The 24833-nt window shown below is 39.1% G+C and overlaps 1 protein-coding gene across 4 annotated transcripts in view; it reads left to right on the top strand.

Moving 5' to 3' along the window:
• Positions 1 to 24833, top strand: part of SVEP1 (sushi, von Willebrand factor type A, EGF and pentraxin domain containing 1) — a 194306-nt gene that overhangs the window by 73562 nt on the left and 95911 nt on the right. For all 4 annotated transcript variants that reach the window (XM_044386734.3, XM_026506030.4, XM_057313668.1 and 1 more), the window contains exons 7-17: positions 1849 to 2046; positions 4269 to 4387; positions 7120 to 7249; positions 10782 to 10889; positions 11836 to 11967; positions 12569 to 12763; positions 14095 to 14216; positions 16039 to 16147; positions 20215 to 20379; positions 20912 to 21145; positions 22972 to 23133. In XM_044386734.3, the coding sequence (XP_044242669.3) occupies positions 1849 to 2046; positions 4269 to 4387; positions 7120 to 7249; positions 10782 to 10889; positions 11836 to 11967; positions 12569 to 12763; positions 14095 to 14216; positions 16039 to 16147; positions 20215 to 20379; positions 20912 to 21145; positions 22972 to 23133 (1674 nt within the window). The remainder of the gene's footprint in view (positions 1 to 1848; positions 2047 to 4268; positions 4388 to 7119; positions 7250 to 10781; positions 10890 to 11835; positions 11968 to 12568; positions 12764 to 14094; positions 14217 to 16038; positions 16148 to 20214; positions 20380 to 20911; positions 21146 to 22971; positions 23134 to 24833) is intronic.

Raw genomic sequence — 24833 nt, 5'->3', positions numbered from 1 at the left:
AAGAGTAATAAGGATAGTAAAGAGAAAGTAGCTCTACTGGGTTTTAAAATATATACTAAAACTACAAAAATGAAGACTTTGCAAGTACTGCTATATAAACAAAGACCAAATAAATCCCAAAGCTTTATGAGTTTCATGTATCACTAAGGAAGCATTACAGGTCAGTTGAGAAGAAAAGATTTATTCAATTTATTACATAGAAAAATTGGCTAGCTCCTTGGGAAAAACAAAGGAAACAAAGTGAAATTCTTGTGTGTCTTTAATTCACACCAGACACTGACATCAGTTCTTTGGAGGTTTTAAAGTATAAATTAAAAACTAAAATCATTAAAAATTAGAGGAGAGTATAGTTAAAATATGTGGATGTTAACCAATTTCAGAACTTAAGTATACAAGAGGTGAAAGTGAAGTCAGTAGACTATATAAAAATTTAAGAATGTTTACTCAAAATAACATAAGCAAACAATAAAAAAGAGAATATTAGCAGGGAACAAAATCTCCAATGATTATGATAGCCAAAATGATAATTTTCTTAATTTATAAAGAACCATCCCTAAAGAAGGGATGTTGAGCCCCACATGGTCATTACATTTGAACCACAAATTTGGCTCTGATTTTTCTCTTCATTGCAGCAGAACAGAAAGTCGGGGCAGTCATTTGGCATGTATTGTGCAAAAATAAAGAAACAACCAATTTCTCAGGAAAAATTGCTTTTGCCGGCACAGGGGTTTGGAAGCAATTTCAGGGAGGAGGCATGGTGGTGAAGTGTTTTGGAGCACACAGAGTCTGCCACTTACCTACAGGGTGACCTCAGGAATGTTGACTGTGGGTAACTTCCCCATAGTTGTCCCTCAGCACTCCTGTTTGTAAGTGGAAATGGTAACAGTACCCCTCAGTGCATTGGGCTGAGTGAGTCAATACATGTAAAGCATTTGGAATAATGCCTGGCATATTATAAGCTGAATAAATGTTAGCAATTGTTACATGGGAAATACAGACTAAAGATGCTAGCAGGGCTGTCAGTAGAATCATCATAAAACAAATAAATGTGCACATGGGCGGGGACACACACACACACACACACACACACACCCTACGTTAAGTCTTAGTCTTGCCTTTCCATTCTATTTGCATTCTGCCTCCTTCATCTATTCCAAAGATAACATGAAGAGTCAGGGCCCCAAAATGACACAGTGATTTGTGGGAGGGAATGAAAACTTTTCTCATATGTGCTCATTTAAAGATGGAACCAAAAGAACTCATAAAATGGAGACGGACGGCTGAATGTATTGCTTAATCCATGAAAGAGGGACTCTAATTTACTATTTTAGTTTGTTTATTTTTAAAGATTGTATTTATTTATTTGAGAGAAAGAGAGAAAATGTGAGAGAGAGCACGAGGAGAGGGAGGGGCAGAAGGAGAGGGAGAAGCAGACTCCGCTGAGCAAGGAGCCCGATATGGGGCTCGACCCAGAACCCTGGGATCATGACCTAAGCCTGAGGCTGACGCTTAACCAACTGAGCCACCCAGGTGCCCTAATTTACCATATTATACTTAAGAGCCATAAGTGTTCTGCAAACTGAAAGAAGGTGCTCCAAGCGAGTGATAAAAGTCAAAATTGGCATGAATTAAAATATCCGTTAGAAGTTTTTCAAGGTACTGATACACTGTCAAAATAACATGAGATAACCTAAGAGAGACAGTTCAGCATTATTTATAATGTATCATATGTTCAGTGTCATAAACAGATATCATTTAGTGACTTATGTCAATTCCAAGGCAGCATAACTATGTTTTTCTTGAAATTTGTGGGAATGCAAGTAACATCCTTTCATTTCGCTGCAATAGAGCGCCACTGCCCCACCTTTCAGAAGCCCAGAGGTGTCGTCGTCTCCCCGCCCAGCTGCGGCAAGCAGCCCGCCAGACCTGGGATGACGTGTCAATTCAGTTGCCGCCGAGGATTCATTTTATCAGGGGTCAGAGAGGAAGTGAGATGTACCAGCTCTGGAAAGTGGAGTGCCAAAGTTCAGACAGCTGTGTGTAAAGGTAGGTCCCCTACGTTGGTCAGGTTGAGAACGAAATTCCCGTATAATGACATGTTGGTACAGTGTGGGGCTGTCCCTCTTCGCAGCTTTTGCTGCAAATCCATGATAAAGTGGTAGGTGTTATCCTAATATACTCTATGAGGGTTTCTGTTCCAAAATGATAGATTTACAAAATCCAATTATAATATGCCAGGCAATGACAGAAGAAATAGAATATAAGGATAATGTTAAAGCTGGAGATCAGGTAAGTTTTCCATCAGTAGATGAAAATCTCTGAGGAATTTCTGACCCCTATAATGCCTGTGGAACTGAATCAATTTAAAAAGAAAGAAGTTATCAGCACTTTGTTTTTGTTTTTTTAGAGGGTGAGAGAGGGGCAGAGGGAGGGAGAGAGAGAGAGAATCCCAAGCAGGGCTCGATCCCACAACCCTGAGATCATGACCTGAGCCGAAACCAAGTGTCAGACACTTAACCAACTGAGCCACCCAGGTGCCCCAAGAAACGAGTTATCAGCCCTTTGAAACCAGCGTCCCATTACTTTCACAGGAGGACATTGCCACCTTACTCGCAACCAGAATGGACTGCTCTGAAAAAAGGGGTATTGAAAACAAAAAAGGGTTCTTAGAAGTAAAAACATCAAAAATATCTCTAAGAGAAGGATAAGTAAAGTAGAACAGATGTTGAAAACAGTATTAGGGATTTGAAGAACCAAATAGAGAGTTCCCTCAGAATGGAGAAATGATAAAGAACTTGAATATCCCAAATGATCACACCAAAAAAGACCGAAGTCAAGAGATAGCAATAATAAGAAAAAGCCCCAATGTCCATTTAATAAACAGTTCCAGAAGGAGAGAGGGAAGTGGATGGAGGAGAAGAATTTTCTTACCAGTAGAAGGAAGTATCTCTGAGCTAAACTGGAAACATGAGATCGGTCATAGTCCCTGACTATGAGGCAGGCATATTTTCACGACTGGTGAAATTTCTGAGGTCCAGAGTTTAACAAGAAAATCTTAAATCAGTTTCCAGAGAGAAAAGAAAAATTTCACAAAAGAAACAAGAAGCAGACTTACATGATACTTATCATTTACAAGTACAGATGCCAGAAGGAAATACAGCAAGGTCCAAAGAATACAGAAAGAAAATTGATAGAAACTTTAAGTTCCAAATCCAGTTAAGCTATTTTTCAAGGGTGAATGAAAAATCAACTCCTTTTTTAGATTTTTCAGAGTCAGTATGCTGATGCATATTTGTGGGGGAAAAGTGTCCGAGTCTCAGCCCCTCCAAGAAAAAGAAAATATAAATTGTATAAAGTTTTCAAGAAACAAGAAGATATGAGACACAGATTATATCAATTCAGATAAATTCAGCTACCAAGTTATAGTAGACATAATTTAACATAACTTAAAATAGGGAACTTTTTATGTTATATATTAAAAACGTAGCTCTACAAGTGACTGATGTGGATATGTTTAATATTACCACCTCTAACTCAGAATCTGTATTGCAGAGTTTCACGCTGCAAAACATTTCATTGGCTTCAATCTGTTGTTTTGACAGTGCAGGGTAGCACTGCTAATTAATTCTACTTGACAGCCTTGTTTTCAAGTGTAGTTCCTTCCGGCCACAGTTAACATTTATTTTTTCTGTTTCTTTATTTCATTGAAAAATATTTACCACGCTTGCTGTGTATGCCAGGAACTATTTAACACAATGGGACAAGAGACGTCCTGGCCTTCAACGAATGTGAATTCTGTTGGGGGGAGAAAATTCAATTTCAAAATGGCATGTCAAGTTTTGTGGTCAGGAAGGACAGAGGGCTGTGGGAGCCCAGGAGGGAGCACTTCCTGAGGAGTGAGTGTCTAAGCTAAGAAAGGACAAGGATGGGGTTATCTAGGTAAAGAAGAGAGAGCTCAGGCACATAAAAGAACCTGGGCAAAGGCCCAGGTGCAAGACCATGGAGTTTGCATGGGAATGAGAGCTTCCGGCGTGGAGAGTGAGTTCCGGTTGGAGGACCGTAAGAGATGAAGCTAAGAGGTCAGTCAGCAGGTACCAGGTCAGGAAGGGCTTCATAAGCTGTGCTGAAGGCAGTCGCATATTCCAAATTAATCCGGAATTGGGATGTAAAAAACGAGTCATAGAGTATTCATGTTTTTTTACCTCTTTCTTAAATGACTTAGAATTACGTATCAATCGGCTCATTGATCTGTTCATTTTCTGAGTCAGATGTGGAGGCCCCTCAAATCAGCTGTCCTAAGGACATAGAGGCTAAGACTCAGGAACAGCAAGACTCCGCTAATATCACATGGCAAATCCCAACAGCTAAAGACAACTCTGGGGAAAAGGTAAGGTTTGCACAAATATTTGCATCTGTTTCAAATGGATTCTAAATGCACTGCAAATATGTGTGATATTGAAGATTTACTAATATGCTAATGATAGTACTCTCTATGTAAACTGTACTCATAAATATTAATGCCTCATTAGATAGAAGAATGATCAGCCTTGAGTTTTTAACTAGAACTCTCAGATAAAAATCTCTAAAATGGAAACTTTTATTCCATGGATCTGTTGTATTATGTATCCACTAAGATTACTGGACTAAGGAATTCTTTGCCCCTTACTTGGCTTTGATGATCTTTTAAGGAAAACAAAGAGGTGGAAACAATTCCTGTTTATGAACATATCTTTTAAAATATGAGCCCTAAATGATTGCATATTGGCCAATGTGAAGGAGAGATCCGTTGTTTTTTTTGTTTTTTTTTTAAGATTTTATTTATTTGACAGAGACATAGCGAGAGAGGGAACACAAGCAGGAGGAGTGGGAGAGGGAGAAGCAGGCTTCCCGCTGAGCAGGAAGCCCAATGTGGGGCTTGATCCCAGGACCCTGGGATCACAACCTGAGCCAAAGGCAGATGCTTAACAACTGAGCCACCCAGGTGCCCCAAGAGATCAGTTTTTAATTCAGCTTTCTCTAACACAGTATTTTGTTCAGAACACAATATTTTAATATTATATATGGCTTGAGATAATTATCTGTCAGATGTTAAAAAAGGAATTCAGGGGCGCCTGGGTGGCACAGTCGTTAAGCATCTGCCTTCAGCTCAGGGCATGATCCCAGCGTTCTGGGATCCAGCCCCACATCAGGCTTCTCCACTAGGAGCCTGCTTCTTCCTCTCCCACTCCCCCTGCTTGTGTTCCCTCTCTCGCTGGCTATCTATCTCTGTCAAATAAATAAATAAAATCTTTAAAAAAAATGGAATTCATTTAGGATTTAACTGCCCTTGAATCTGCACTGTTGGTATTCACATATATGAAGATGCTTTTATGGTATATTGTTTTCACAGCTGCACATAAACATGTATAAATTGTGCCAGCCAGGATATATCGGGGTGGGGGGGCCACAACAGCACACACACAAAAACTGTTCTGATCATTGTGTTGAATATACTTAGAATTAGGGTAACTTTTAAGAAAAATTAACTATAGTCACCATGCTGTACATTATATTCCCAGTATTTATTTATTTTATAAATGGAAGTTTGTACCTTTGATTCCCTTTACCCCACTCCCCCCCGCACACCCCCATCTCCGACAACCACCACCTGTTCTCTGTATCTAGGAGTTTGATTTTTATTTTCTTAGATTCCATATTAAATGAGCTCATATTGTATTTTTCTTTAGGTAACTAAGGACAAGGTAACTTTTAAATCTGAATTTAAAAATGCAAATGTGACTTCTAGGGCTAAATGGATTGTAGGTGGTATACATGTTGAATGATTGGTCTGTCATGCGTGGTTTCTACTTTCCATTAAAAGGCCATGAAAACATGCAGTGTTGTTACCTTCATCATGATCGTCAACAGACCTCCACAGGCTCCCACAGCCCTCTGTCCTTCCTGACCACAAAACCCAACATGCCATTTTGAAATTGAACTTTCTTCCCCCAACAGAATACAGGGACATATTTCAGGATCTAATGAGAGTTCACACTAAATGTAGCACCTGTGTGTTGAAATATTTTTAAAAGTACAATTGAAAAGACAAATGTATTTGACTACAAAAGTATTTTAAAATTTGTATTTTAAAAAATTCCTAAATTAAAAGACAAATAGCAAACGTAAGAAAAAATGCTTCAAACTTCAAAGGTTAGAGTATTTATTACCTACACATGAATATAAATGCATTCTATCATAATTTTCAAATGGACTAAGAAGGCAAACATATAATTCAAAAAGGGAAGAATATATCTATATCTTGCAAACATATGAGAATTTAATCTTAGTCTAAGGCATTAAGAAACTGTAAATTAAAGCAATGACCTGGTGTCATATTTTTGAGTTACCAAAAAATAATGATATTTAACATAGGGCAGAGAACTTAGAGTAGGAACTTTAACATTGACACTATCAAATACTGACAAATGGGAGTGCAAATTATTACCATGTTTTGGGAAAGAAATTTTGTATTATCTGTCAATAAAATGGGAGCATTTGGGGCCAATTTAAGTGTCCTTCAATAGATTTTTTAAATTAGCATATATTTATTCTATAGAAAATTATGGAGACATTTAAGAGGGCTTCTTAAGTTCTAAAGACAATGTAACAGCATAAAGAATGTTTTAAGATATTATGTTTAAAAAACAAGGAACAACATTTCATATGTATGCCAACTGTATAAACTATGTAATTGGATAATAGTCTGAAAAGAGGGGCGCCTGGGTGGCTCAGTCGGTTAAGCGGCTGCCTTCGGCTCAGGTCATGATCCCAGGGTCCTGGGATCGAGCCCCATGTCAAGCTTCCTGCTCAGTGGAGAGCCTGCTTCTCCCTTTCCCTCTGCCTGCCGCTCTGCCTGCTTGTGCTCTCTCTGTCAAATAAATAAAATAAAAAATCTTTAAAAAAAAATTCTGAAAAGAAACACACCAAAAGGCTGTGCCTGATTTTTTTTCCTAATTGCTGTATGTATGAAATATTGTATCATTTTTAATTTCACTTTTCCTAGTAATATTTCAGTAAAAAAGAATAAACGTACCATTGCTATTAACTTTAACTTTCAAAATATTCATTTATCTCTAACAGGTATCAATCCATGTTCATCCAGCTTTCACCCCACCTTACCTTTTCCCAATTGGAGATGTTGCTATCACATATACAGCAGTTGACCTGTCCAGCAACCAAGCCAGCTGCACTTTCCATGTCAAGGTTATTGGTAAGTCGCGAAATTACTTGGGTCGGTTTGTGAAAATAATCCGGCACTCCAAGGGCTTTGTCACTCCTTTATCTTCAACGACTCCCTCCCACTGATTGTCTCTACTGGCCTTGAAACCTGCTCAAGCCACTCCCTCTTTCAAACCTTCATAACTCTTTACCTATCACTTTCTCTCTTTTTTTCTTCCAGTATGGGCATTTTGAAGAGTTCCCAGTGGTTGCCATCTGTTTTGTCTCAAGGGCCATTTATTCTCAGTCACTCAGTGTGTCCGGCTCTTGTCCCCTTCAGTCATATAAGCTACTGTCATCAGGTTCCCAGTGGTCCCTAGAGTTACGCCTACTGCACACCTTTTAGTTTATTTTACATAATCTTTTCCTTAGATTTAAAAAAAATTTTTTTAAGATTTTTCATTTATTCATTTGAGAGAAAGAGAGTGTAGTGAGAGCATGAGTGGGGGAGGGTTAGAGGGAGAGGGAGAAGCAGGTTCCCCACTGAGCAGGGAGCCCAATGTGGGTCTCAGTCCCAGGACCCTGAGATCGTGACCTGAGCCAAAGGCAGACGCTTAATGGACTGAGCCACCCAGGCACCCCTAGATTTTACATTATTAGCCACACTCTCCTAATTGAAACTGTCTCCTTCCCTAGCTTATCTGATACCAGTCTTTCTCGGTTCCCCAACCCATTGTTCTCATTTCTCCTTCTTTATCTCTTTCCTACATGGCTTCTCTTCCTCAGACCAACTTTCAAATGTGGATGATCCCCAGGGTTCCAGCCTAGTCCTCTTCTCTTTCTCTTTCTATAGTTTTCCCCGGGGATTTTGTTAACTGACCACTTTCAGATTTCTATCTCAAGCTTAGATCTCTTTTCTGAAATTTCATACCAATATATAGAACTGCCTACTGAGCTTTCCGTGTAGATGTCTTACAGGCATTTAAAACTCACCCAAACCTAGTATAGTTCTCAGCTTAGAAAATGGAACAGCCAATCACCTACCTACCATGCAAAAATCTGGAAGTCATTTTGACTCCTTTCCTTCCATCACCAACATCCCATAAGTTATCAAGGTCTGCTGGTTTCATCTACTTATCGTCCCTAAAGTCTGTCCTGGTCTCTTCATCCTTATTACCACTGTTACAGATCAGTCCTTTGGTGGGAGGGGAGGGGGCGCTGATTTGCTCCATCTCCCAGTTCATCTTTGTGTTTTCAATCAATTCAGTAGATATTCAGTGGGTACCAGAGACCCACCACCAAGATGTAATACAGGGAGAATAGGATATATACCAGTCTGTAGTGGTCAAAAGCACAGACTCTGAGCCCAGTCTGAGTCTACATCCCTGCTTAAAAAGAGTGTGACAGGTAGCCTGCCTGTGCCTCGGATTCTTCATCCAAATATAGAATTAATTAACATATTCTATCATAAGATTATTGTGAGGTTTTTAATTAGTTAAAATTCACAAACCACTTGAGCCGGTGCCTGACGCACATTGAGCTCTATGTAAACATATTGACATTTTGCTATATTCATCTCACATATTTTAATATGTTTAAAAATTCAACACATTAGGGGCGCCTGGGTGGCACAGCGGTTGAGCGTCTGCCTTCGGCTCAGGGCGTGATCCTGGCGTTATGGGATCGAGCCCCACATCAGGCTCCTCTGCTATGAGCCTGCTTCTTCCTCTCCCACTCCCCCTGCTTGTGTTCCCTCTCTCGCTGGCTGTCTCTATCTCTGTCAAATAAATAAATAAAATCTTTAAAAAAAAAAAAATTCAACACATTAAATTCATTGTATTTCAAAAAATTTACATAACTTCTTGAAATAACTAGTGTATATCAGACTGGCTCCTTACCCTAGAAATTACAGGTTTAGGTAAAGTAGATAAAAAGAGACACAAGTAAACAACAGCCTAATTCATTTCATAGTGCTTAGGTTTTTCATTGCTTTTTCAGTGTTGTTTTAAACATGAACTTTGCAAGTCATATGGAAAATATGCTGGATTTGTTTTTTATGATACTGTGATTTTAAACATGAAACTGTGGTTCAAGCGTTTGCCAAGTTTTACTTTTTCATAATGAAGAGTCAGCACGGTGAAATGTGAAATGTAAAATCCAGCTAGACACTGGATTTTCAAATTATGAAAGAGAGATGAAATGGGAAAGAAGAGGGAGCAGGAGAAGGTGAGAGAAAGGGAGACAAGGAGAGGGGGGGGCAGAGAGAGACAGAGAGAGACGGAGAAAATATTCTAAAGCCTCCATTTTCTTGTTTCCTCAGATGACAGGGTGTGGGTGTCTCACTGATAAATGAGAGGAAGCAGGAATGCTTTTGCTCAGCATTCCAGGGAATGCGGCCTCACTTGCTCTGAAATAAGCTTTCTCTCTCCTTTGGAGACAATGCCTCCGCTAGTATCTCCCATGCTTTTGACACTAATTGACTGAGTCTTGGTGCTCTCTTGTGCCTGCAGTTCAGCTTGAAAATGTTTGTCCAGAATCAGATAAGTTTAGAAAATCTTGGAAATACCTATTTGCAATTTCTTTTGGGAAAATAATAAATACTGCCAGATTCGTCAGGTTAACTCTGAACTGACTTGATTCAGCACGCTTCAAGTGCACAGACCTCCAGTGAGCATTTCTTCACATTTTTCTTTATTCAACAGCTTTTTCTGAGCGTGTGTTATGGGCCAGGTGCTATGCTCTAACCCGAACACCTCACTGTGAGCGAGAGAGACTTCGTCACGGGTCAACAGAGTTTATAGTCTAGAAAAGGAGTAAACCAAAGGCACTGCACTAATGAAATGGCAAGCATGAGGAAAAAAGACTTAGCATAAAACAGAAATCTATATATTCTCACAGATACGGCTCATCTAATTTCTGAGTATGTGTTTTCATATATCACAGATAGAAGTACCCTGGCCATAATGCCCATGATTCTGAGATTTGATCATTTCCCTCCTTCTGCTTCTCTGGGAAGGTTCTCTTCACTTCCTGGTCGAGCACCTCAACTACTGTGGGTGGAATGGCCACTACATCCAGAATTGCCTTTTTTTTTTAATCTTTTATTTTACTTTTATGATTTATTTATTTATTTGAGGGGGAGAGATAATGAGTGATCAAGGAGCGGGACAGAGAGAGAGAGAGAGAATGTCAAGCAGACTCTGTGCTGAGCGTGGAGCCCAACATGGGGCTCGATCTCACAACCCTGAGATCACCACCTGAGCCGAAACCAAGAGTCGGACGCTCAACTGACTGAGCCACCCAGGTGTCCCCAGAATTGCCTTTTACACGGCTGCGCTCAGGGTGACTTTAGGAACCTAGTATTTCTTCTTCAACAGGCAGAGGGCAGCATAACAAGAATCAGTTCTTTCTTTTACCTTGAGACCAGGGATGCAACAGATCTCATTGTCAAAGGGGCTCCAGGGTCAGCCTACCAAGGTCAAGGTTCTTTGCTAGCACAAGTAGACTTCAGTTCTCTTGTGCATACCCCCTCGTCATTTTTGAATATCAGTTGTAACTTCTTTCTCTGCTTTCCTGTTTTTTAGATGTAGAACCGCCGAGCATAGACTGGTGCAGATCGCCTCCTCCGATGCAGGTCTCAGAGAAGGAGTATCCTGCAGTGTGGGATGAGCCTCAGTTCTCAGACAACTCAGGTGCGGACGCAGACATTCTGCGGTCAGCATGGTTAACACTGAATTATATTTCATTTTTAAAAGCTTTTAAAAAGGTTAAAAGAAATGAAAAGCAAATTGCCTCTTGTCTAAGTGGAATGAATAATCATATAAGGTAATATGTTTTAATGCTAGGATAATTATATATAATTTAATATTACTAATCTTCATTACTAATTCATTCAATATCCAATGCATATTTATTAAACCTATTCTAGTTGTTGTACTTGAAGATTTCTAATAAATTCATTGAGTCTCTCTGTTTACAGTGTCCTGAAGGCATAAACTATGCATTTTAGTAATATTGTTAGTACAGTTCTATGTATTCATACTCATTTAGTCAACGTTTGCCCCCTAAAATCAGAAAAGTTTATAGGACAGCAGGAAAAAAATGAGCTAATACAGTTGAAGTTCATGTTAAAGGTCTCACTAAAACCCAGTAAGCAACAATTAAAGACATGCAAATTAAATACATTTCTTAATTAAATTTGCAATATTGGTGAGTGGGGGAAGGGATAATCGGGTGATGGGCACCGAGGAGGGCACTTGATGTAATGAGCACCGGGTGTTATATGCAACTGACAAATCACTAAGTTCTGCCCCTCAAACTAATAATACCGTATATGTTAGCTAAATTGAATTTAAATAATTTTAAAAATTTTCCAGTATTCCAGTAGACTGACCTACTCAAAGAAAATCATTTATTTAGCGAGAATGCCTTACTCTAATGAGGTTTTTAAGTCTAACGTTTCTGTGTTACAGTATAAATATTGCATCTTTTATTTTTTTACTAGTGACCAAATCAACATAAACTGAATGCCCAGCTGGTTTGTATAAATAGAAAATGAAAATTCAAATCAAATACAGGAACTGGTAAAGTAACTGCACACCCGTCACCCCAAAACTAAGTCCCTTCTTTCTTCTCTAGGGGCCGTATTGCTTATCACCAGGAGCCATTCACCAGGAGACCTTTTCCCGCACGGGGAGACCGTGGTGCGGTATACAGCCACCGACCCCTCGGGCAACAACAGAAGCTGTGACATCCACATCGTCATAAAAGGTATTCTCCTCATAACCCACCAGAAATCTAGGTGACGTTTGCTGTATGTAATTGCTGTATTTTGTGAGAGAAAATGGACTGCGTGCAGCAGATTCGTAAAATTAGAATACTGACAGATCTTCCATACGTTTTCCATTGTAATCGCTTCCCTTTGTGATACATAGAAATATTTTCTTCAAGGGTAGTCTTTAATTAACATTTCATTAGCATTTTCACTAAAAGTACAGAATGTTACTGTCGTAATTCTATTTTGAATAGCCGAGGACACAGCCTCTGAAAATGTACTTGCAAAGTAATGCTATCTAGTTTTCACTCTTATTATAGGAAGGCCACAAATAACAACCCCAAATCAGAAATAACTTAGCATTGATAATCTCTGCACAGCCTCTAATCACGCATAGGTCCAGCTTTTCAACTGTGCCCACCTAGGTACCAAGAAGCATATGTCGTCATGTTCCCACACTTAGGATTTATGGTGAAAGTTTCTCTAGGAATGCTGGTGGACAGGAGGAGTCCTTTTCAAAATTCAGCTTAGGCTCATGGAATTTAATTTATGTTGTTTATACCACTGTATATAAATAGTATAATTTTTGTAATGCAGCTTCTCCCTGTGAAGTTCCATTTACACCTGTAAATGGGGATTTTGTCTGTACTCAAGATAGTGCTGGAGTTAACTGCACATTAAGTTGCTCGGAGGGCTATGATTTCACAGAAGGGTCTACTGAGAAGTATTACTGTGCTTATGAGGATGGAATCTGGAAGCCACCATATTCCACTGAATGGCCAGACTGTGCTAGTAAGTTTTAATTTCTTTCTGGACTCCTTTCGTATATGCATGTGTGTTTGGGTGTGTGTACGTCTCTGAGCATTTAAGAGGAAAACTGCCTTACAACAGGGATTGGGTTTCATAAGTGAAAAATGGTGCCATGATGGGCACCTGGCTGCGCTGTTAGTACAACACGCAACTCCTGATCTTGGGGTCATGAGTTTGAGCCCCATATTGGGCATAGAGCTTACTTTAAAAAATGGTGCCATGAATTTGAAATGTTTGTGAGTAAGAGAAGTGTTCAGCCCTTGATTTAAAATGTTAGCCTGTCAGAGTTTGGTTATTGATTGCTACAGGACAAGATTCCATTTAAGGCAAACCCATCTTGGCCCTCACATTGTTATTTACCAGAAATAGACTTGTCAGCATGTTGTGCTTGATCCATAAACTTGAATGTATTGTCTCATAGTCTGCAGAAGAGCTTATATTTAAAGCAAGATCCATCATATGTGATGGGGAAAGATCAGTGACAATCTCTTTGGGTCTGATTCAGATTTAGAGCTATTCTGTAATCTTAAATATATGTGTTGTTATGAAAATAGCACTATCTTTGTCTAGTGTAAATAAATATTCTTTGGAATGAATCTTTGATTTAGTACCATCGATGGATGGTTTAAATGCCAATGTCTTGGAAAAAAAGTAAAGCCCAATTACTTGAGCTATTTTTCCCACAAATTTGGATAGTAATTGAAAGTTCTACAATATCACTCACCTCTATCACAGATTTAGACAGTAGGATTTTAATGCCGATGCTATTAGGAGTCATTGTCTCAGACTATTATGGGACATCTTACTATGTCTAGCCATGCAAGTTTCTGATCCAAGGAGGAATTCTCTATGGGAATTATACTTTCAGGGATTATGATTGTCTATCATATTTAGAAATTTTTCAATGTATATTGGTTAAAATTTAATAGAAACACATATGATATAAATTTATGTAAACATAAGAGATACCTTTGACCCAGGCAGGATTTTTCAAAAATTCCCAGAAATATATTTAAAAATTTTTTAAATCTCTTTGTCCCTTAAATGCTTATTTTCTTAATGTGGTTGCAAGCTAAAGAATAATATATCAAAGCAAGCCTCATTACTGGGTAACTGGGTACAGTGCCACTTGACTCATGGTTTATTATGATCAATTAATGCCTAGAAATTTTTCTAAACTGTCATCTCTTGTTTTTGTAGCAATCCCACAAATCATTTTAGAAAGTCCTAAGTTACAGTTATTCCAAAGACAATTAAATCTTTGTGTTGAGAACACTTAACCAGCTGAAGCTGTTTTCTCTAACATTTTCCAGTAAAACGTTTTGCAAATCATGGGTTCAAATCCTTTGAGATGCTGTACAAAACAACCCGTTGCGATGATACAGATCTGTTGAAGAAGTTTTCTGAAGCATTTGAGACTACCCTGGGGAAAATGGTATGTCAGCGGTATCGTTTGTCGGATTTGAAAGGGTGCTGTTGAGCTGTTCATGGCCTCTTAGGGTAACCTGCCACTGGGATTCCGTGTCCTGATGATTTCCCGCCTCTCTGTAATCCAAACTTGCTCCTAATATTTAGAATTGCTCATAGGTTTTGGACTTCTGGAATAAATTATAAGTGAATCTTTATTAAAACATTTTGAGTTTTTAAAAGCATTCTGAGTCAGAAAACCAGAGAAGCGTGGGGTCCATGTGGTTTGAAAATGTCTGCTTTGTTATTTAAAGTATGACAAAAATGCCATTGTAGACTGTATTTATTTTATGATGAGATCATTGAACATTGAAAGGATTTTCTTTTTCATGCATTTTTGTTTTAGGATTCTTTCACTGTTTACAGGAAAGCAAAACAAGGTATTTAACTTGTGTTGAGCATCTCGAAGGAAATGTGTTATGTACATATTTGTATCCCGAACAGAGTAGGCAGCTTAGATTTTGGATAGATGCTAAGAGCAGATTCAGTGGTAGTAGATTTGACGTCTAGCGTGAGAGGAGGAGGGGAGTCAAGGAGGCAGCGTACGTAAAGACACGATGCACGAGTGGGTACACACGGTGGTAGAAGTGTGTCAGAGGATCTTTTCTTACTTCTGTTTTCTCAGTGGAAAAAAGATGCAGAGTGATCAGCTGAGAGAGTAAGGACGGGGAGGAGTTGCTGAGGTTTGGAAAGGGAGTCGATGGTATCAAATCATTTTCTAGGAAAGCACAAATGAATGTGCTAAAAGTGGTAGGATTGGCAGCAAGAAGGATTGTGTTTTCCCTCAAGCTGTAATTAATCACGTGGGTGCACGTGTAGAAAAAACAGAGCAATTAGTTTAACGAGGGTTATGGGTTCTGCAGACAAATGATGGAGGTAGGTGCACAATGAGGGAGTGACTCCTGGGGATGAGCCATAGAATCTAAGACAGTTAAGCAAGGAGGTGAAGATGTCAGACTGAGAGACAGTGAAGAGGTGGTAGGGTCCATGGATTATGAATCTGATGAAGTCAAAGACTTCCGAGAGTAGGAGAGGGTGCAGTTATTGGTAATGACGAGGTCTGAGGGTATGACCATGACAGCAAGGAACAAAGTAAGGCTGGAAGACTGGAGGAGAGGGGAAAAGGAAGTGAGAAGCCAAGGTGATGGAAGGATTAGCCAGGTGGATATAGAAATCCCCAAGAATTATAACAGGGACAGTTACTGGATGTTCTTGGAATGAGGGGGTGCTACAGAGGCCATCGACTATACCACGAACTTCAGGACTGTGAGGCTTTAAGGAGGTGCATGGGAGCATGATCTGGAAACAGCAGGGAAGAGTGAGGAAGACACTTCCTCCACCTCCACACCCATGGTTTGAGAAAACTGGAAAGTGAGGTGTCATTGAGAGCTAAGGTGAAGGGACCGTAAAGAGAGGTGAGATAAATAATAGGAGATTCGCTGAGGACTGTGAGTTCCAGAGGGCAGAGGAAGGTTCTGAGGACTTAGAGATGGGTGGGAGATAGAGTCAGAGAAAAGGGATCTAAAGAGCCATAAAGGGAGAAAGTTCAAAGACAAGAAATATGCTAGGGGCCCTGGGCTTCTGGGGATCAGTGACATGCACAGAGAAAAAAGGCGTGAAACTGATTCTGGTGGTCCACAAGCACCAGAAGCCATAGGGGAGGGCGTGGAGGAGGGGCAGGGGTCTGTCCAGGGGCATGCAGAGGAGGTGAAGGCTGGCAGCACAAAGGGCTTATCCAGAGAACACAGGGGTACGATTTACATTTCACACTCTTCCTTTCTTATTTGCAGGTCCCATCATTTTGTAGTGATGCTGAGGACATTGACTGCAGATTAGAGGACCGGACCAAAAAATACTGCCTTGAATACAATTATGACTATGAAAACGGCTTTGCAATTGGTAATTAAATGATGCAGTGTCAAGATTGCAAGGGTGATCTGCAAAATAAAATAAGTCCAGAAGAGTGGGGCAAACTAGAAAACTTAACTTTTTTAAAACCAAAACTCTTGAGATGATAAAAACTAAGAAAAATAAGCCACATTATGATTGTGAAATTTTAATATTTATCTGATATCTTAGACTATTACTAAAGCAATTTTTACATGGCATTCAATTTAAACTGCAATTAAGCCATTAATTTAAAATAGTTACACTGTAGAATGTTCAGATATCTCACCCAGAATATGTTAAGACTCAATCTATTCAAGTCTGATATGCCTTCTAATTGAATTTTCATGTTTTTTTTCCATATTATTTTTGAGCATTTTTATTAAGGTTATTTCTAAGTATGGTATGTGATTTCTTTGCTGGTGTATCCTGCCCTTTAGCTTACTGCCTTAATAATTCCGAGAGACCTCAGTGGTCACTCTTGACTCTTTTCATTAGTAAAATCATCAGCCTTTCCAGTAATTATATTTCTCATTTTTCTTGCATTGTTATAAAACTGTCCAACACTTCCGGAATAATGTTTTTAAAAATAATAGCGATGGGGGTACCTGGGTGGCTCAGTCAGTTAAGCCTCTGACCCTTGATTTTGGCTCAGGTCATGATCTCAGGGTTGTGGGATTGAGCCCCACACTGGACAAGGAGTCTGCTTAAGATTCTCTCTCCCTCTGCTCCTGGCCCCGTCTCTGTCTCTCTCCCTCTCAAAATAGTAATAATAATAATAATAGTGATAACAAAATAGTGTCATGGCTAAGCATGTGGACTCTAAGACCAACTTCTTACATCTAAGTTCTGGCTCTATTAGCTGTGTGGTCTTGAGCAAATTTGTATTCTGTGCCTCAGTTTCCTCACCTATGAAATGGTGCGTGTGTGTGTGTGTGTGTATAAGACTACTGAACTCATAAGGCCATCCTCAGGATTAAATGAATAAGTACAAGTACCCATAAACTCCTTGGTAGGTGATCTGAGACAATATTAATTGACATTACAGCAGACATCCTTTTTGTTTCTGACACTAATCATAGGCGTAATATTTTTAGTGACTTAGCATTTAGAGTGATATTGACATTTGCTTTACACTTTTTAAATTTTAAAAATATTATCTCTGCATATATGTTTATTGCAAAAATTTGAAAAATGCTAAAACCCAAAGAATGAAATCAAAATAACCCACAATCCCATAAATAATTCTATTAATATACTAATGTATATATTACTATATATACATTAATATATACATATAACTGTACACACATATGTTTATATGCCCATACTACTTTGTAAACCTGAATTTTTAGTTAACATTATATTGAAGGCATTTTTCTGTCACTAAATATTATAATTCAATTTTAATGGCCACATATTAATTAATCAATTTGTCATAATTTATGTAAATAATTTCCTACTGGTAGACTTTTTTCTATCTTTAACTATTATGTAAAACTTCTCAGTGAAAATTTTGGACATTAAAGTGTTAGAAAAACATGAAGTGGTGGGGCAGTGCCATGTCTAGAATAATAATGACTCTTCTGTCACACATGACACAGGTTTCCCCTCCCAGATTATTGAGGTAGATTGTTGAGGGTATAAGGATGCACCTAGAGGGAGTCCGGTGTCCTCAGAAGGCTTTGAGATAGGTGATACTTGTCATCTAATAAGGGTCAAAATGGCAGCTTCTTAGAATCATATGTGGACACATGGTACAGTTGATCCTAAGAGATAAGCCTTCCTTCTTGAATACCTTTACAGTGGAGAGTCACAAGATTAGCATAATATTTCAAATAACATCTTGGCAAGTCATAATGTATGAAAAACAAAGGGCCAATAAATATATTAAAATGGTTTGACCTCATAATAGTCATGTAATTCAAATTAAAACTAAATTGAGATGCCCTTTTCGACCTGTCAGATTAACAAATTCAAATAAGAATCATAATACTCAAAATTGGCAGGGGTATAAGAAAAAAAATCATACTCATAGATTGTATGCAGGGGAGAAATTGGAGGGCAATTGACAATATGTATCAAAAAGATTAAAAATACTCAAACCCAGAAATCTAATTCTAAGAATATTTCTTGAGATAAAAATCATGCCAGTGTGCAAAGATGTACTCCATTTCATAAATTCGAAGTGTACATTTTTCATTTGGACACCTCTGATATTGGAGTATATCTTCTCATTGATGGTGCCTTACATTTTATGAAATCCTCTATGCACAAGGATGTTCTAGAATTTTGAAATGACCTAAAAGTCTGAAAATAGAAACCTGGTTAGTTTGTGGGACAGTCATAGAAGAGAATATTATGAAACCATTTGACGGAGAAATGCCATAATATATCATTGAGAAAATTAGAAAAAGATTACTAAATAATATACACATAGTATAATCATTTGTTAAAGGTATGGTATGTTTATTTCTATTCCAGTGATTCATGTATCTATGTATGTATAAACATATGTGTGTGTTAATATATTCATGGAAGAAAATCTTGCTTAAAATGTTCTAAGCATTATTTCTATATGGTGGAATTGTAGGTAATCAAAAAATTTTTTTGTCTTTGCTCATCTGCTTTTCTATAATGGCTACATAATACTTGTGGGAAAGATGTTTAAGTGAAAAACAAAAATATTTATCCTAGGTAATTTTAATGTCCAAAGACATAAATTAGACAAAAAATTTTTTAAGAACTTATTTTATTTAGGGGCGCGTGGGTGGCACAGCGGTTAAGCGTCTGCCTTCGGCTCAGGGCGTGATCCCGGCGTTATGGGATCGAGTCCCACATCAGGCTCCTCCGTTGTGAGCCTGCTTCTTCCTCTCCCACTCCCCCTGCTTGTGTTCCCTCTCTCACTAGCTGTCTGTATCTCTGTCGGATAAATAAATAAAATCTTAAAAAAAAAAAGAACTTATTTTATTTAAAACTCTATTTTAAATTTCATTTAAAAATCTTTAATAGGTGGATAGGCCTGTATAAGTATAATTTGCTATTTAAAGCACATAACCAAGCAGCAACAATATACCCAGACCAGTATTAATACCATTTACCGAGGTTTTAGAATGAGTCGAATAGTGAGCTAGGTGGTTTATGTATATTGTCTCTGTTAGCCCCGAAACCTGCGAGGTAAGAATAATGCCCTCAACTTGTAAACGAAGAAACTGAAGTTCAGAGAGACGAAAGTAACTTGACTAGGACTGCACACCCTTACATCCTACATCCGGAAGCTACAATCTGAATCCACGCAGGTGGTCGCAGTGGCACTGGGGCATCTAAAGAACCTCACACATTGTGTTATATACTCCAGCGTGGCTACATACACATTTAACTTACATGCTACCTTCAGAAACTGCCCCCACCTTTAACATTTATTTATTTGAGAGAGAGAGAGAGAGCACGAGTGGGAAGGGCAGAGGGAGAAGGAGAGAGAATCTCAAGCAGACTCCATGCTGAGCGTGGAACCCTATGTGGGGATCGATCCCACGACCCTGAGATCACAACCTAGCCGAAACGAAGAGTCTGTTGCTGAACTGACTGCACCACCCAGGCACCCCTGCCCCCACCTTTAAAATGTGATGCAGTATCCTGAATAATCTTCACAAAAGGAAACTTGTTCATTTGCATTAAGTTTATAAAGCTGATATTACAATTTTTTAAAAAGAATGGAGCAAACCCTGAAGGGAAATGGGAATTGATTAAAATTCTGCACCCACATCCTATTTACCTCCAAAGCTAAGGTAATTAACTATTAACTCAAAGGTAAGAATGGCTTAAATGCCTAGGTAGCTCCAAAGGGACTTTTTCTTCTTGTGTAATTCATTGGTAAACTAAATCTAAAATGAAGTGCCTAAAAATTACAATGTAAGATTATAGATGAGAAATACGAGATTCTAGATGAATCCCTGTATGCAGTACATTATGGACAATTGAAGAAATAGGGGCAGTTTGACTTGCGGCTTAACATTAAAACCTGAATGCTGATAAAGAGGCAACTTGTAGAATCTTGTTTCTCTGCCCCAACTGTCCAGGACCTGGTGGTTGGGGCGCAGCTAATAGGCTGGATTACTCTTACGATGATTTCTTGGACTCCGTGCAAGAAACACCCACAGGTGCCGGCAAAGCCAGATCTTCACGAATTAAAAGAAGTGCCCCATTATCTGACCACAAAATTAAGTTAATTTTTAACATCACAGGTAAGGATAGACTGTTTGAAAAAACAATATTATGTGACATTCTCGGTGGGAAACGTATTTTGCAAATTTTCCATTTGTTATCATTCTTAGGAAATAATCCTGGAACTGAAATTAGGGAGAGCACAGTCACCTGAGTTTTGTCGTTTTTTGCAATTTAATATCACAGATGTATTTTATGATTCTCGCAGCAACAGGCATCCTGCTTTGTACTCATCTTGGCATGGCGAACTAAGGCATGTTTTTAAAAAGCAAGAATTGACAGAAATTTAACATATGCTGTAAGGAGGAACTTCACAAAAAGGTGACGTAGCTCCAGCGTTTGAGAGAAGGGTTAAAACAGATTGCATTGCTCTTGATATTATCCATATACTAGTTGCTCAGTAAGTAGTGGTTGAGTGTGAGTGTATTTTCCCGGGAAGATTTTAAATATGCTGTTGATTTTTGGTAAAACAAAAACAAACCTGACTACAAATGATTTCCTGAAACACCATGTGTGTGTGTTATGTTTTATTTCATCTTGTTTTTATCTCAGCTAGCGTGCCGCTACCCGATGAAAGAAATGATACCCTTGAGCTGGAAAATCAGCAACGACTCATTAAGACTTTGGAAACCATTACCAATCAACTGGAAAGGACCCTCAGTCAGGAGCCCATGTATTCCTTTCAGCTTTCATCTGAAATTCTGGTAGCCGACAGCAATTCGTTAGAGACGGAAAAGGCTTTCCTTTTCTGCAGACCAGGCTCGGTGCTGAGAGGGCGTATGTGTGGTAAGACTTCTCCCTGCAATAAAAAAATATCGGGCTCATCGTGGGTCAAATGAGATGAGTAGAGCCGCTTTACAGCTATGCAAGGGTATCGAAATGGAGCATTTTGCGATTGTCGTGTGGTTGTTCTTATTATTTTGTCTCAGGAATCTAAGTAACCACCATTGTTCAGGACAAGAGAACTATTTCAGGTAAGGGACTCAGATCTTAGTTTTATGTCTAGATCTTTAGAGCTCACAATTTTTAGCAACATCTCCGGTGATAATGACTAATACTTTTTGACCACTTCCGTGGGCTGGCTGAGCACTTCTCACGTTTCATTCTGTTTAGCAGCTCTGTGAAGTGCCATTACTATGAAGCACATTAAGACAGTAAGTGGTGTAGCTAAGATTCCCACCCGGGTAGACGATGCCAAATTCACGTGGCATAACATCAGCCATGTTAACGTGTATGGTTCAGTGGCATTTAGCGCATTCACGGTGCTCTTCAACCATCACCGCTACCAGAACATTTTCATCACCTCCAGAGGAGACCCCCAGTAACCATTAAGCAGCCGCCCCTCATTCTCCTCACCCACAGCCCCTTAACTTTTAACACAGACGACCACAACCTGGGTCAATTCCAGCCCATTTCCCAAACCAGTCACGGTGTATAGATAGGGGCGACTCCTCTAACCAAACTCTGCACGCTCAGCTGAACCAAATGACACGGGTCTGGTGTTACCTCTCCGGAGGCGTGGGATCTTGCCCCTGCGTGGGAAGCCTTCCTCAACAGTGCTTCGTGCTATTCCCAGAGCTCACTTGGGTGATAAAGTCAGCCCAACGCAGGCACCTTAAAATGGTCATTCTGAGCCTGCTCTTGATTCCTCCCTATGTTGTGAGTAAAAATTAGGAATCCCCTTGATCAGTGCTCCACATTTCTCAGTATGGGCTTCAGCACCTGCCGAAGGGCTTTCAGAATGCATCTTGACTCAGGCCCCATCCCAGAACTGATACATCCGACACTTTGGGGGCAGAGCCTTGGAATCTAAATCTTCAGGCAGTTCCCATGTCATTCTTACTTCATCGTCAGAACCATCTAAGTGCTAATTTCAAGTGTCCTCTCCATACAAATACTAACTTTGCTAGCAGCCTTTCCGTGGGTTTAACATTCCACTTGGGCCTCAGAAATCCTGAGTCGCTTCAAGCCTGCCAAGAAATAGACCAAATCTCCAAGGAAGGTAGGTCCTAAAATTGGCCTGTTTCCTCGGGACCCTTGAGTCGGAGGATGTCTCAGATTTATCTCTAGTGGACGGTAATTCCTGTAAAGAGAGACAAGGATCTACTTAACTCACCTGGTTTAGACTCACAACCTTTGCCTGGTTTTGTTTCTAGAAATGATGCTGTAATAGACCACTGACTGCAGCAGTCAGTTTCATAAGGGAACCATTCAGAGGGACAGCGAAGAAACTGTTTCTCATGTCTTGAAGCCTCAAATTAACCTAAGTGTTCGCTGTTCTGCTCTTCGCCTACAGCAACCTTGTGTCTGTCAGCTGTGTGTTTCCCGGGGTGGTCTGGTGTAACCCACACTTTACAGCTCCTGTCACACAAGCCCTAAGCTTGGTCAATAACAATTTGCATTTTCTTAAAACAACAACAACAACAACTTACTGTATGTTTCTAGGAATACATTTCTGGAAGGTTTATCTTGTGAGTAAACCTCTGACAGCAAGACTTAACACATAAACAATAGGACTTAGAAGCATGCTTTCTTATTTTCATGCCTCAGGAACCTAAATGTATTCCGTTTCTATAGTTTACCGGTTTCAGTGTTTCCTGTTTTCTTTTCAGTCAATTGCCCTTTGGGAACCTTTTATTCTCTGGAGCGTTCTGTCTGTGAAAGCTGCTTGCTTGGATTCTATCAGGATGAAGAAGGGCAACTTGAGTGCAAACTCTGTCCAGCTGGGACTTACACCGAATATCTCCATTCAAGAAGCATCTCAGAATGCAAAGGTAATGGCCTAGTGCACATTTTGACCAGAAGTCTGAATTTTATCTTCACTTCTGAAGTGTAAATGGCAAATAGGATGAAATAAGAGCATTACTACAAGAAATTTCATTGATTTATTTTTTCTTTTAATTTTAAATTATTATCCTAATGTTTCCTTCACTTTAAGGAAGTCTGGTTTTTCCCCCTTTGGAACTGTCAATAATTCTTTTTTTTTTTTTTTTTTTTTTTTTTTTTTTGCATTTTAAAAACATTTATTTATATTACCTTTCAATACACTTCTAAAAATTATTCCATTTTCTTTTGTCATAAATAGATCCTGTGTTGCCTTTTTATCTGATAATGCAGTGCCTTTATGGGGCCTGAGATTCATCATCAGTTGTTTTCAACATCACTATACTGAAATTTTGGAATAGTTGACTGAGTTAAATGTCTGTAATCCTGATCTCTGGCTACATATTTTGAAGGTTGTCTTACCTTTTAAAAAAAAGATTTACTTATTTATTTATTTATTTTTGAGAGCGAGAGCACAAATGGGAGGGGCAGAGGGAGAAAGAAGAGTTCAAGCAGACTCCATGCTGAGCATGGAGCCTGACCCAGGACTTGATCCCACGGCCCTGATTTCGTGACCTGAGCGGAAATCAAGAGTCAGATGCTTAACTGACTGCAGCACCCAGGTGCCCTAATTCTAATCTGCATTTATCAATTAAGTCAGATTTTTTTTATCGAATCTCAAATTAATTGGTGGAAAGGACTTTCATAACACTTAGCAATCATAAGTTTGCTTTTTGTTAGAATAATACTTGATACAATGAGATCAACTCTCCATTTACTTAGAAATTAATAACTATAGGTACATATGCATGTATTCTTGCTATTAAAATACTCAATATTTTAAAAATATTTTATTATCATTCTCAATAAACATTTCTGATGGAAACATTTTCTTTCATGATTAAAGTTACAATAAGATACAACTAAGGGACACTTGGCTGTCTCAGTCAGATGAAGCATGGACTCTTCATCTTGGGGTCATGAGTTTGAGCCCCATGTTCGGTGTAGAGATGACTTTAGTAAATAAATAAACAAACAAACTTAAAAAAAGATACATGTAAAAGAAGGAATTTCAGAACTGTGCCCCTTGCTTTTATTACAAATGCAGATGTGATTGCTTAATGACAAATACGAACTTGAGAGCTATGCCAGGTGATTAGAAGTGCACCAAAATTGCTCACAGTGAGCATCATTTGGAGAACAAGGGCCGAAAGAAAGGATCGTGCGCTGGGGGTTGAGGATTCTGGCCCTAGTCCTGCTCTTCCACGGAACCACTGCTATGAACCTTAGAAAGCTGCTTAATCTCCCCGGGCCTCATGCTAAGACTGCTTTTACTTTCTACTCCACCAGCCCTCCGATGGGAGCTGTAGGTAGGAGGACATAAGAGGGCCAGTTCGTAGAGCGACAAAGGTGCCAGTGTAGTTATGAGGCTCTCGCCCAATTCGAGTCTTTGTTTCTATTACTCCAGAGAGTAGAGTGTAAGCTGAGAACCTACACAAGAACAAGTTCCCCTGTGTACAACTTGTCCTTGTGACAGTACCTTTCTGAGATGAGATTTCTAACTTCACTCAAAAACCATGTATTGGCACTTTCTATGTGGCTATGCTAGGTAATAAAGAAAGTAACTGGAAATCAGTCTGACACTTATTAG

This window comes from Ursus arctos, unplaced genomic scaffold (assembly GCF_023065955.2).
Source record: "Ursus arctos isolate Adak ecotype North America unplaced genomic scaffold, UrsArc2.0 scaffold_18, whole genome shotgun sequence".
Classification (NCBI taxonomy): Eukaryota; Metazoa; Chordata; class Mammalia; order Carnivora; family Ursidae; genus Ursus; species Ursus arctos.
The sequence above is the reverse complement of the archived record's forward strand: the minus strand, read 5'-3'. Positions and strand labels throughout refer to the sequence as shown.